This window comes from Carcharodon carcharias, chromosome 10, assembly GCF_017639515.1.
Source record: "Carcharodon carcharias isolate sCarCar2 chromosome 10, sCarCar2.pri, whole genome shotgun sequence".
In the NCBI taxonomy this organism is placed as follows: domain Eukaryota; kingdom Metazoa; phylum Chordata; class Chondrichthyes; order Lamniformes; family Lamnidae; genus Carcharodon; species Carcharodon carcharias.
Genome location: NC_054476.1, coordinates 37,111,190 through 37,124,179, shown reverse-complemented (window position 1 = coordinate 37,124,179; position 12,990 = coordinate 37,111,190). Strand labels below are relative to the sequence as shown.

Here is a 12,990-nt window from a genome sequence, read left to right as displayed (position 1 = left end):
ATGTGATAGAAAGTTCTACATTCTAACCACTCTAAACCATTTGGCCTCTCAAAACTCCCCACCATTTTGTTAGCCCTGACAGCTCTTTTGTTTTAATCCCAATTCCATAACCCTTAATTTGCTTCTTAGATTTGCTTTTGAACATCTCTGTTGTCTTTCCATTTCTAGCCTTCTCTGGCAGTGAATTGCACTTGCTCACAATCTTTAGCTTGTATGAAGTCAAGGCTGAAGCATTTGCAACCATCTTTAGCTAGAAGTGTTGAGTGGATGATCCATCTCAGCCTCCTCTTAAGGTCCTCATCGTCATAGATGCTAGCCTTCAATTTGATTCAATCCTTGTGGTATCAAGAAATGGCTAAAGGCTCTGAATACAGCAAAGGCTAGGCGTCTTGACAACACCCTGGCTGTAGTACAGAAGACTTTTGCTCCAGAACTAGCTGCTCCCTTAGTCAAGCAGTTGGCTGAAGAAGGCAGCTCGCCACTACCCTCACAAGGGCAGTTGGGGATGGTCATTAAATGCTTACTTTACCAGCGCCATTCACATCCCAAGAACAAATTAAAAGAGAAGCTTTAGCTTTTAACCAATCACGAATTTTAATTTAATGCCTGGTATATCACTCTTCCTAACACCGAACCTATGTACGTAGGAACAGAGAAGTAGGAGTAGGTTATTCAGCCCCTTAAGCCTGCCTCGCCATTCAATAGATCGTGACTGATCATCTACCTCAAAGCCATTTTCCTGCGCTATTCCCATATCCCATGATGTCATTAGTATATAGAAAAATATCTTCCACAGCCCTCTGGAGTAGAGAATTCCAGAGATTCCCTACCCTCTGAGTGAAGGAATCCCTCCTCATCTCGGTCCTAAATGGCTTGCCACTGATTCTGAGACTGTGTCCCTCAGTGTAGAACCACCCCCCCACCCAAGCCAGGGGAAACATCCTTTCTGCATGTACCCTGTCTAGCCCCTTAAGAGTTCAATAAGTTGCAATGAGATCACCTCTCTTTCATCTTTAGTATACTATAGAATAATAATATAGAGTAGAACTCTAGAGAATACAGGCCCAGTCTCCTCAATCTTTCCTCATAGGACAGTTCTGCTATCCTAGGAATCTGTCTGGTAAACCTCCGCTGCACTCCCTCTATGACAAGTATATCCTCCCTTAGGTAAGGGGGCCAAAACTGTATACAATACTCCAGGTGTGGTCCAACCAAGATTTTATACTTGAAGCAAGACATCTCCTGTACTCAAATCTTCTTGCAATAAAGACCAACTTACCATTTGCATTCCTAATTGCTTGCTGAACCTGCATGTTTGGTGACTTATGAACAAGGACACCCAGGTCCCTTTGGACAACAACATTTCCCATCTCTCTCCATTTAAGAAATACTCTGCACCTCCGTTCCTCCTACCAAAGTGGACGACCTCACAATTATCCACATTATATTCCATCTTCCATGTTCTTGCCCACTCGCTAAGTCTGTCCAAATCCCTTTGAAGCCTCTTTGCATCATCCTCACAACACATTTTCACCTAGCTTTCTGTCATCCGCAAACTTGGAAATATTATATTTGGTCCCCACGTCCAAATCATTGATATAGATTGTGAACAGCTGGAGCCCAAGTACTGAACCTTGTAGTACCGCACTAGTCACAACCTGCCAACCCGAGAATAACCCATTAATTCCTACTTTGTTTTCTGTCCGTTAACCAATTCTCAATCCATGCCAGTATATTACCCTCTATCTCATGTGCTCTATTTTGTTTGCTAACCTGTGTGAAACCTTATCAAAAGCCTTCTGAAAATCCAAATGCATACATCCACTGTAATCTGCTAGTTACATACTCAAAAAAAATCCAACAGGTTTGTCAAACATGATTTCCCTTTCACAAATCCATATTGACTCTGCCCAGTCAGATCATTATTTTCTAAGTATCCAGTTATCGCATCCTTTAGAATAGATTCTAGTGTTTTCCCTACTACTGACGTCAGACTGACAGGTCTGTAGTTCCCAATTTTACCTCTCCCTCCTTTCTTAAATAATGGTTTACATTTTCAATCTGGAGGCACCATTCTAGAATCTATAGAATTTTGAAAGATGACCACCAATCCACTATCTCTATAGCCACCTCTTTCAATGGTCTGGGATGTAGATCATTGAGTCCTGGGGATTTATCAACTTTCAGTACCATTAATTTCTCCAGTACTATTTTTCTACTAATACTAGTTTCTTTCAGTTTCTCATTCCTGCTGGCCCCTTATTTCTGGGAGGATTTTTGCATCCTCCTTGAAGACAGACACAAGCTTCTGTGCCATTTCCCTATTCTCAATTATAAATTCTCCTGTCTCTGCCTGTGATAGACCCACATTTGTCTTTGCTAATTTTTTTCCTTTTTATATACCTCTAGAAGCATTTACAGTCTGTTTTTATATTTCTTGCTAGTTTACATTCATATTCTATTCTCCTTTTCATTATTGGTATCTGAATTCTAAAATTCTCCCAATCCACAGGTTTGCCTCTTTTTTTCGGCAACTTTATAAGCCTCTTCCTTTGATCTAATATAATATTTAACTTCCTTTGTTAGTCACGGTTGACTCACTTTTCCTGTTGGGTTTTTGTGCCTTAAAGGAATGTATACTTGTTGTAAACCGTGTATTAATTCTTTAAATACTAGCCATTGCCTGTCTATCATCACACCTTTTAATGTATTTTCCCAACCTTCCACAGCCAACTTGCCCCTCATACTTTCATTGTTTCCTTTGTTTAGGTTTAAGACCCTAGTTCTGGATTGAACTACATTGTTTTCAAACTTAGTGGAAAATTCCATCATATTATGGTCGTTCTTCCCTAAAAGTTATTTTACAGCAAGATTATTTGACGAAGGTCAGTTGTCAATTACGAAGGTTCATTGTAGCACCATTGCTCTAACCAATAAGAACAGCTAGTCTGGGATGTCTGTAATCTAAAACCACACCACCACAGCAGCACTCGGACCTGTTTAGTTATATGGAGTTGAAATGCTGGTCTGTGAGATTTGTCTTTATTTAGGGAAGCAGATTGGATCTCCATTTAAAAACAGAATTTCAGTAAGTAAATAAAGGGATGGTTTGTGTTCACAGGCCAGGCACGCGGCCCCTAACGACACCGTGCTTATGTTTAACATGGCCTTGGTGCTTCAGAGACTAGCCACCTCTGTCCTCCGAGATGAAAAGAGCAATCTGAAGGCAGTGTTGAACGCAGTCAAAGAACTGGAACTTGCCCATCGGTAAGATGCGGTACTTAGAATTGACAGCATGAACGCCAGTATACACTCCTATCTTGAGTTCTAACCCTGTGCATATTCCATCTTTCAGGTATTTCAAGTATCTCAGTAATGCCGGAGATAAAATGAGATTCGATTTGGCTCAAGCTGCTGCAGAGGCCAGGTATGTGCCTACTGGCACTAATAACTTGCATTGTATTTTCATTCATTTACAGGCTGTGGGCAGTTGCTGACAAGGCTGGCAATTATTACCCAATTTAATTGCCTAAAGAAGATGGTGATCCAAAACTAATGACTAAAAAGTCTAGTCACTTCAGAGGGCAATTAAGAGTCAATCAGATAAGACTGGAGTCACATATAGGCCCAGACTGGAGAAGGGACAGTAAAATGCCCCAAGTCACTTCACAGAAGACACAAATCAACATTAATCCACAGGAGGAGATATTAAGTCAGAGGACTGAAAACTTTCATTAACTTTTCATTTCCATATTTTAAACTGAATTCATATTCTCAAACTGTCATAATGGGATTTGAACTCACTCTAGATTATTGGTCCAGACATCTGGATTACTAATCCAGTCTCACCACACTATCCTATCCTTTATTTAATATAGCACTTTTAATTTAAGCATTTCACAAAAGTGTAATCAAGACAAAAATTGATAACAAGCCAAATAAAGAGATGTAAGGACAGGTGACCATAAGGTTGGTCAAAAGGGTAGGTTTTAAGGCATATTTTAAAGGAGGAGAGAGAGCAGAGATTAAGAGAGCAAATTCCATAGTTTAGGACCTTTGCAGGAAGGCATGCGAAGAGAGTGGGAGATGTCAGGTTATAAACCAGAGGAGATTACAGAGATAGGGAAGGGCGAGGCATCGGAAGAACTTGGGAAAAAAAGGATGAGAATTTTAAAGTCAAGACATTGCTGGACGGGAAGCCAATGTAGGTCAACAAGCACAGGGGTGATGGACGAATGGAACTTGGTGCAAGTTTGGATATGGGGCAGCAGCGCTTTGGATGAGATGAAGTTTACGGAAGGCATAAGCTGGGAGCTGGCCAGGAGAGAGTTGGAATAGTCAAGTCTGCAGGTGACAAAAACTTGAAAGAGGGTTTCAGCATTGTGCACTTGCTCACCAGCCCTCGGGGTATTTGTATGTGCGTGTTTCAGGCAGTGCTCTGATCTGATGAGCCAAGCCCAGTATCACGTGGCCCGTGCACGCAAGCAGGATGAAGAGGATCGTGAGCTACGTTGCAAGCAGGAGCAGCATAAGGAGATGCTGAGGATGCAGATGGTCAAAGAGCAGGTCAGTGGCCCCATTCCTTTTCTACCAGGAGAGTCCTGGCTTGTGCCCATATCATGGAACCTAATGGTGCTGCATTTAAGGATTAGATTTCTTATTAGTAATTCCTAGATGTTACACGTTGGTGATGCTACCGGATTTCCATGTTTTAATTTAGGTTTTATCCATTTTTTAGCTAACAGCAATAAGAACACTTTCCAAAACACCCATATCTAAACAGCTAGTATGAGAATGATTCCTAACTTAAGGAACTGTAGTTACTTAGAGTTAGACCTAGGTCCATTTTACCTTTGAGTAACATAGATCTGATAGGAGTTGATAAAATAATGGAAGCGCTGAAGAGCATCCCAATTGATAGATTATTCTAGTTTGACAGATTAGGGAGGACCAGGGAATGTGTAAGAGTAGGAATAGACTGGATGTTGGGTGCTGTTCCCAGAAAGTACAGCAAGTCCTCGCTTCAGTTGTGATAGTGTTCCTGAAATTTGTGATTTTAAATGAATCATAGGTTCACATAGGAATCAATATAATAGCCAGAGTTAGGTTCCTTCACGCATTTATCACCAGGAAAAACCTATGCACAAGTTGAAATACTGTATCATACGTGTGCAGCACTGTGCATTCCTAGCCAAAATAACTTGCAAAATAAAATACATCACTAAATATAAAAGAAATACAATATACAACACAATTTTTTTAAATTACACTTCTCACCTCAGTGCAGTACTTTAGATTAACTAGGCTCCATCTGGTGGCAGAAGTTGGTCAGTGCGGGTAGCAGTTGAAGTGCACTTCCTGCACTGACGAACTCCTGCCACCAGATAAAGCCCAGGACTTCAGTGCGAATTCAGAAGCGAAGCCAGCAGCGAGAGCCAGAAGTCAGGAGCCGCTGGAGAACAGGCCCTGCTGAGGACTAAGGTAAGAACAGGGGGCGGGAGGCAAGGCCGGGAGTCAGCAAGGGCAGGAGCGGAGTAAGAGAGGGTGAGGATGGAAGCGCTGTGGAAAAAGCCATATGACTAGACGGACCACAGAAGAGGATGTCTGTGACAAATAACGTTAAAGTGAAACCCCCAAAACTAAACAGATATATTGACACTATTAGCAACATTGAAGTGAAACAACGTTAATGAGTCAACGTTAAATGGGATCTTGCTGTATTGGTTCTATGGAATGTATTGCCAGGTAGTGTAGTTTGTGCTGACTCTGCGCTTCAAGCAGGAACTGGACCGCTTCCTGACTAGGGCAAAGATCACATCATTACAAAGTTTTTACAGCACAGAGACAGGCCATTTGGCCTACCTAGTCCATGCCAGTTTCACACACCAAATGAAACTCCTCACATCTCTCTTCATCTAGTTCTATCATCATATGCTTCTATTCCTTTCTCTCACATGCTTATCTAGCTTCCTCTTAAATGCATCTATTCCAATTGCCACAACTTGTGGTAGCAAGTTCCACATTCTTACCATTCCCTAGGTATAGATATTTTTCCTGAATTCCCTATTGGATTTGTTGGTGACTATCTTATATTTGTGGCTCCTAGATCTTGTCTCACCAGGGATTTTCTCCTTTTTTAACCACTCCTGGGAGATTGCAAAGTCCTGTGCGGAGTTGTGGAAGTATCTACTCTGACCATTATGGTATTGGGCAGGCATGATGGATCTTTTCCTGCCCAATAATTTAATATGTCCATATATAAGTAGGAGATCAAATAGAACTGGGCTTCAGGAGACAGATTGCAGTTTGGATTAACCCTGTTTACAGCTAAAATTCCACCCGACACATTGCTCATTTACTCTAATGTTTTCATGAATAAAATAATGATTTGTCAGCATTGATTAGCACATCCCCAGTTAAAACGTACAGCAGGCCGCCTCTTACCTGGAGGTGTTGGTAGATGGGAAATGTTGAAGCAGTGAGTTCATCAAGTGTATTTTGTACTAAATACTTCTAAAGCTGCTTTTGAAAGTGCTGAGCCACCCAATATTAGCAGCAGCTTACAATACAGCTGGTAAGATGAGCTGTGATGCCTGTTAAGGTTAATCATGCAGTTTTAACTTTACAAAGAGAATACAGCAAATAAACAGGCCATTCAGCCCAACTAGTCTGGGCTGGTGTTTATATCCTACATGAGTCATCTCCCATTCTGTCTGCCTTATCTTAACTTTTCATCATATCCTTCTGTTTCCTTTTCTCTCATATATTTGTCTAGCTTCCTTTTAGAAACATCTAAGCTAGTTGCCCCAACCATTTCCCATGGTCATGAGTTGCATATTCTAATTAGTCTCTGAATAAAGATACTTCTTATTACTTCCCTATTGAATTTATTAGTAAATACATTTTTGGCCCCTAGTTTTGGATTCTCCCAAAAGTAGAAAAGCTGCCCCACGTTTACCCTGTCCAATTCTTACATAATTTTAAAGACTTCCATGTCTTTTGTGGGGGGAAAATTGCAATCTGTTTGACCTATTAAAAAGCCTTACAGCTTTAATATCTCAATTCTGGTGCTATCCTCATTCAGTAACTTGAAAGAACACAACATGCAAACTGGGCCAATAATGGTATTCAGGTGGTGACTGGTTGTATGTTTAGGAGCTTTGAACGCTACTTTAAGTGCTACCACTAAACAAGAAGGGGAGAGGACTAGTTCTATAAGTCTGTAAAAGATCTCACGGCCCTGCTTCAAAGAAAAGTGGAGGAGTTCTCCCTCATCCCCTGTGTTAATATTTATCCCTCTACCAACGTCTCTGAAACAGATTATATCTGGTCATTATCACATTGCTGTTCATTGGAGCTTAATGTGTGCTGTTTGGCTATTGCATTTCCTGCATTACAACAGTGATAACGCTTCAGAAGCACTTCAGTTGCTAAGAAATACTTTGGGTGGTGCTTAGGTTATGAAATGGATTGTTAGATTTATATTTAAGAAAAATAAATCTTATCCTTTAGGTAATCTTATGTAGAGTTGTATAGAATGTAGTGGTGACCTGTCCAATGGCAGGCTACCTGCTCATTTCCTCTCAACTTGCGGTCCTGCACTTTTCTCTTCAGTTGCTGGTAACAGCCTCTCATTTTCATTTCATTTGAGCAGTATGACTGGGGAAAAAATAAATGAGGTGGTTTCTTGTTGCCTTCCTCCTATGGTCTATATTCTCTGGAGTTTAGAAGAATGAGAGGCAATCTCATTGAAACATGAAATATTCTGAAGGGGCTTAATCGGGAGGACGCAGAGAGATTGTTTACCCTGGCTTGGGAATCTAAAACATAGGTCACAATCTCATAATAAGGACCCGTTTTGGACTGAGATGAGGAGAAATTTCTTCACTCAGAGGGTTGTGAATCTTTGGAATTCTCTACCCCCCAGAAGGTTGTGGATGCTCAGTTGTTGAATATATTAAAGACTGAGATCGATAGATTTTTGGTCTCTCAGGGAATTAAGGGATATGGGGAGCTGGCGGGAAAGTAGAGTTGAGGTACAAGATCAGCCATGATCGCATTGAATGGTAGAGCAGGCTCAACGAGCCGAATGGTCTACCCACCACCACCCCGCCCCCTCCATTTCTTGATCCTTAAGGATATTCCACCTGTAAGCAGCAGTTGTTCTTCAAGTTTCTAGTTCTTCCAACCATCACCATCAAAAATACACTAGTTCCACTGTTGGCCTTGGCTTGGAAACCTTAGTGACCCTCGGCTGACTTGCAAAAGGGCAGGGACAGCCACCCCGAGATTTGAAACGACCTTGCTACTGTATCATGATGCCGATTATACCAAAAGGCCATTTGGCCCAACCATCCATGACAGCAACAGTGCTCCACTTGAGCCCCCTCCCATCCTTCCTGACCTACCTCTATCATCATTTGCTTCTATTCCTTCCTCCCTCATAGAATCATAGAATTGTTGCAGCATAGAAGGAGGCCATTCAGCCCATTATGTCTGTGCTAGCCCTATGAAGGGGCAGTTGAGCTGGTGCCACCCCTTTTCCCATAACCCTGAAAATGTTTCCTTTTCAAATAATGATCCAATTCCATTTTGAAAGATTCAGCTGACCCTGCCTCCTCTACACTCTTAGACAGTGTATTCCAGACTAACCACTCTCTGCGTGAAAAAGCTTTTCTTCATGTTGCTATGGCTTCTTTTGCCCTCTGGTTCTTGATTCATCCACCAATGGAACAGTTTCTCCCTATCTGTACCGACCCATCATGGTTTTGAATACCTCTAACAAATCTCCTCCTGACCTTCTCCAAAAAAGAACAGTCCAAACTTCTTCAATCTTTCTTTGTACCTGAAGTTCATCCCTGGAACCATTCTTGTGAATCTTTTCTGCACCCCCTCTAATGCCTTCACATCCTTCTTAAAACGTGGTGCCCAGAGCTGGCCGCAATCCTCCAGTTGAGGCCGAACCAGTGTTTTATACGGTTTTAACATAACTTCCTTGCTTTTGTACCTTATGCCTCTCTTGATAAAGCCCAGAGTGCCATACGCTTTATTAACTGCTCTCCCAACTTGTCCTACCACCTTCAATGATTAATGCACAATTACACCCAGCTCCCTCTGCAGAATTGTACCCTTTCTTTTATATTGTCTCTCTGCATTCTTCCTACCAAAGTGAATCGCTTCACACTTCTCTGGATTAAATTTCATCTGCCACACATCTATATGCTTTTGAAGGTTAACACTATCCTCCTCATGGTTCACAATACTTCCAAGTTTCCTATCCTCTGCAAATTTTGAAATAGTGCCCTTTTAACCAAGGTCTAGGTCATTAATGTATGTCAGGAAGAACAGAGATTCCAACACCAATCCCAGGGAACTCCATTATAAACCTTCTGTAAAACAACTGTTCATCACTATTCTATTTCCTGTCACTTAGCCAATTTCATATCCATGTTTCTATTGTCTCTTTTATTCTGTGAGCTGTAACTTTGTTCACAGTCGGTTGTGTGGCACTTCATCAAATGATTTCTGAAGTCCATGTACACAACTGCGCTTTTCTCTTCAGTTGCTGCTAACAGCCTCATCAACCCTCTGTGTTACCTCATCAAACTGCTAGTTAGTTAAACACAATTTACCCTTAAATCCATGTTGGCTTTCCTTAATTAACCTGCATTTGCCCAAGTGGCTATTAATTTTGTCCTGAAATCACTTCGAAAAGCTTCCACACCACCAAAGTTAAATTGATTGGCCTATAGTTGGTGGGCTTATCTTTGCCTTTTTTTGAAGAAGGGTGTAACATTTGCAATTCTGCAGTCCACTGGCACCACCCCTGAGTCTAAGGAAGATTGAAAAATTATGGCCTGTGCCACCGTAATTTTCACTCTCACTTCCTTCAGTATACTTGGATGTATTTCAGCCAGCCCTGTTAAATACGTGGTAAGTCAGTCTTGGTAAGTACCTTCTCCTTTGCAATTTTAAGCCCTTCAAGTGTCTGAACCGTCTCCTCTTTCACCATGACCTGGGCAACATCATCTTCCTTGGTAAAGGCAGGTACAAAGTATTGATTTATTACCTTCGCCATGCCCCCTGTCTCAATGCTTAAATCCCCTTTTGGGTCCCTAATTGGCCGCCTTCTTTTACGACCGTTTTACTATTTATATGCCTATAGAATACTTTTGGATTCCTTTTATGTTGGCTGCCAGTTTCTTCTCATGGTCTCTCTTTGATTCCCTTATTTGCTTTCTCAATTCCCCTCTGAACCTTCTATATTCCGCCTGGTTCTCGAATGTATTCAAAACAACAGAATTACCTGGAAAAACTCAGCATGTCTGGCAGCATCGGCGGAGAAGAAAAGAGTTGAAGTTTCAAGTCCTCATGACCCTTCAACAGATTGGCCCACCTTATTCCCAAGAACCATGTCCAGCAATGCCGCCTTTCTCGTTAGACTGGAAACATATTGCTGTAGAAAATTCTCCTGAACGCACACTAGGAGCTCTTGCCCTCTCTGCCCTTTACACACTACTATTCCAGTCAATATTCCAATAATTAAAGTCCCCCATTATAACTCTTCTACAATTTTTGCACTTCTCTGTAACTTCCTTGTAAATTTGTTCCTCTACATCTTTCCCATTAGTTGGTAGTCTATCAACCACATCGAGCAATGTGATCGCACCGTTTTTATTCCTTAGCCCTAACCAAATAGCTTGTGCTCTTGACCCCTCTGGGACATTCTCTCCAGCACTGCAATTTTATCCTTAATCAATTCTGCCATCCCTCTTCCCTTTCCTTTCCTATCTTTCTTCAACGCCTTATATCTAGGAATATTTAATACCCAGTCTTGCCCTTCTTTGAACCAGGTCTCTGTTATTGCCGTAATATCATATTTCCATGTAGCTATTTGCATCTGCATCTCATCAATCTTATTTACCATTCTCCGCCTTCCTCTTGAACGCATCTGTGTTATTCACCTCAACTGCTCGCTATGGTAGTGAGTTCCAAATTCTCACCACTCTCAGAATAAAGTTTCTTCTGATTTCCCTATTTGATTTCTTGGTAACTATCTTATATTGATGGTTTCTAGTTTTTCTCTTCTCCACAAGTGGAAACACTTTCTTCCATAATTTTAAAAATCTCTATTATTAAAGACAACTTCAGGTTAGGCATACAAGACAGCAAAATGTTGATTTCATTATCCCCGAAATCTCTCTCCAATCTTTTCTGACACGGATTGCACTGATTCTTTTAGCTGACAAACTGAATGTCTCTCTCTTTTTTCCCTCTTATTAGGAGGACAAGAAACAGAAGGAGTTAAATGAGCAACGTAAGTTACTGGAGCAACGAAGTCAGTTTTTGGAGAAAACCAGGAACTTGTTGGTGTTTAATGAAGAGATGGAGACTTCAAAGGAGAAGAAAAAAGGAGGTGGAAAGGTCAGAGAAAAGTTATAACATTCTTTCACATTCATAACACTATAGAAACTCAGCCCAGTCCATGTCAGCATTTATGCTCCATTAGAGATAATAGTCCTAATTGGGTCCAGTAGCCTGTTGGTTATATTTTTCTCTTAGCGGATTTCTGTTACCATATTTCTCTTAGTATTTTTGTTACCATAATATTTTTATTGGCTGTCTGTTGCCATATTTCTCTGAATGGATCTTTGGTTTCCTGCTCACAGCGTGGGAAGAAAGGAGAGTTTGAAGAGTTTGTTAATGATGATTCTGATGATGACTTGCCACTGCCCAAGAAGAAGAGGAAGCAGAGAGGGAGCGGCAGTGAACCTGAGGATGGGGACGAGGACGGCCATCAAAAGAAAAGGAAGAAGAAGAGAAGACGGTATGTGGGGGCATGAAGCCAAAGGTTCACTTGAACTATAGGCATTGCTAATCCCACCACAGCAGCTAATTCAATTAGTAAATCCGGAATTATAAATCTATTCTTTGTAATAGTGACCCTGAAACCATTGTGAATTGTCATTAAAAACCCATCTAGTTCACTAATGTCTTTTAGAGAAGGAAATCTGCTATCCTTAGCCAGTCTGGCTGAGATGTGACTCTGGATCCACAGCAATGTGGTTAACTCTTAACTCCCCTTTCCAATGGCCAGGCAAGCTACACAGTTCAAGGGAAATTAGGGACAGGTAACAAATGCTGTCCTTGCCAGCGACACCCATATCCCATGAAAAAAAAATGCACAGACTAATACGTTGAGACTTTAAGGGTTTTGTAACTTTATAGAAAATGCTTTGTTTTATTTTTTGTGCATTCTTTCTCTGCAACTATTTAAAAGGTTGAAGGATTAACCTGGAATCGGCTTAATAGAGGTAGGAAACATAAGAACAGGAGAAAACCCTTTAGTTGCATGAGCCATTCAATGAGATCAGGGCTGATCAGTGATCTAACTCAATATGGGCCTTTACCTGATATCCTTCAATACCTTTGGATCACAAAAATCTATCAATCTCAGATTTAAAATTTACAATTGATCTGGAATAAATTGCCTCTTGCAGGAGAAAGTTCCAACCTTTCCCCCATCCTTTGTGTGTAAAAATGTTTCCTAATTTCACTCCTGAAATGTCTGGCTCTAATGTTTAGATGATTCTGCCTAGTCCTAGAGTCCCCAACCAGCAGAAATAGTTTCTCTGTACCTATTCCATCTGTTCCCCTTAATCACAAAATCACACAGTGCAGAAGAGGCCCTTCGGCACATCGAGTCTGCACCGACACGTGAGAAACACCTGACCTACCTACCTAATCCCATTTACCAGCACTTAGCCCATAGCCTTGAATGTTATGACGTGCCAAATGCTCATCCAGGTACTTTTTAAAGGATGTGAGGCAATCCTCCTCCACCACCCTCCCAGGCAGTGCATTCCAGACCGTCACCACCCACTGGGTAAAAATGTTTTTTTTCACATCCCCCCCCCCTAAACCTCCTGCCCCTCACCTTGAACTTATGTCCCCTCGTGACTGACCCTTCAACTAAGGGGAATAGCTGCT

General features: G+C 41.3%; 1 protein-coding gene across 1 annotated transcript in view; it reads left to right on the top strand.

Annotated features, from left to right (window-relative positions):
• Window positions 1-12,990, top strand: part of ctr9 (CTR9 homolog, Paf1/RNA polymerase II complex component) — a 58,498-nt gene that overhangs the window by 37,653 nt on the left and 7,855 nt on the right. The window contains exons 18-22 of the mRNA XM_041197784.1: window positions 3,122-3,267; window positions 3,356-3,427; window positions 4,431-4,566; window positions 11,284-11,424; window positions 11,670-11,827. Of these exons, the coding sequence (XP_041053718.1) occupies window positions 3,122-3,267; window positions 3,356-3,427; window positions 4,431-4,566; window positions 11,284-11,424; window positions 11,670-11,827 (653 nt within the window). The remainder of the gene's footprint in view (window positions 1-3,121; window positions 3,268-3,355; window positions 3,428-4,430; window positions 4,567-11,283; window positions 11,425-11,669; window positions 11,828-12,990) is intronic.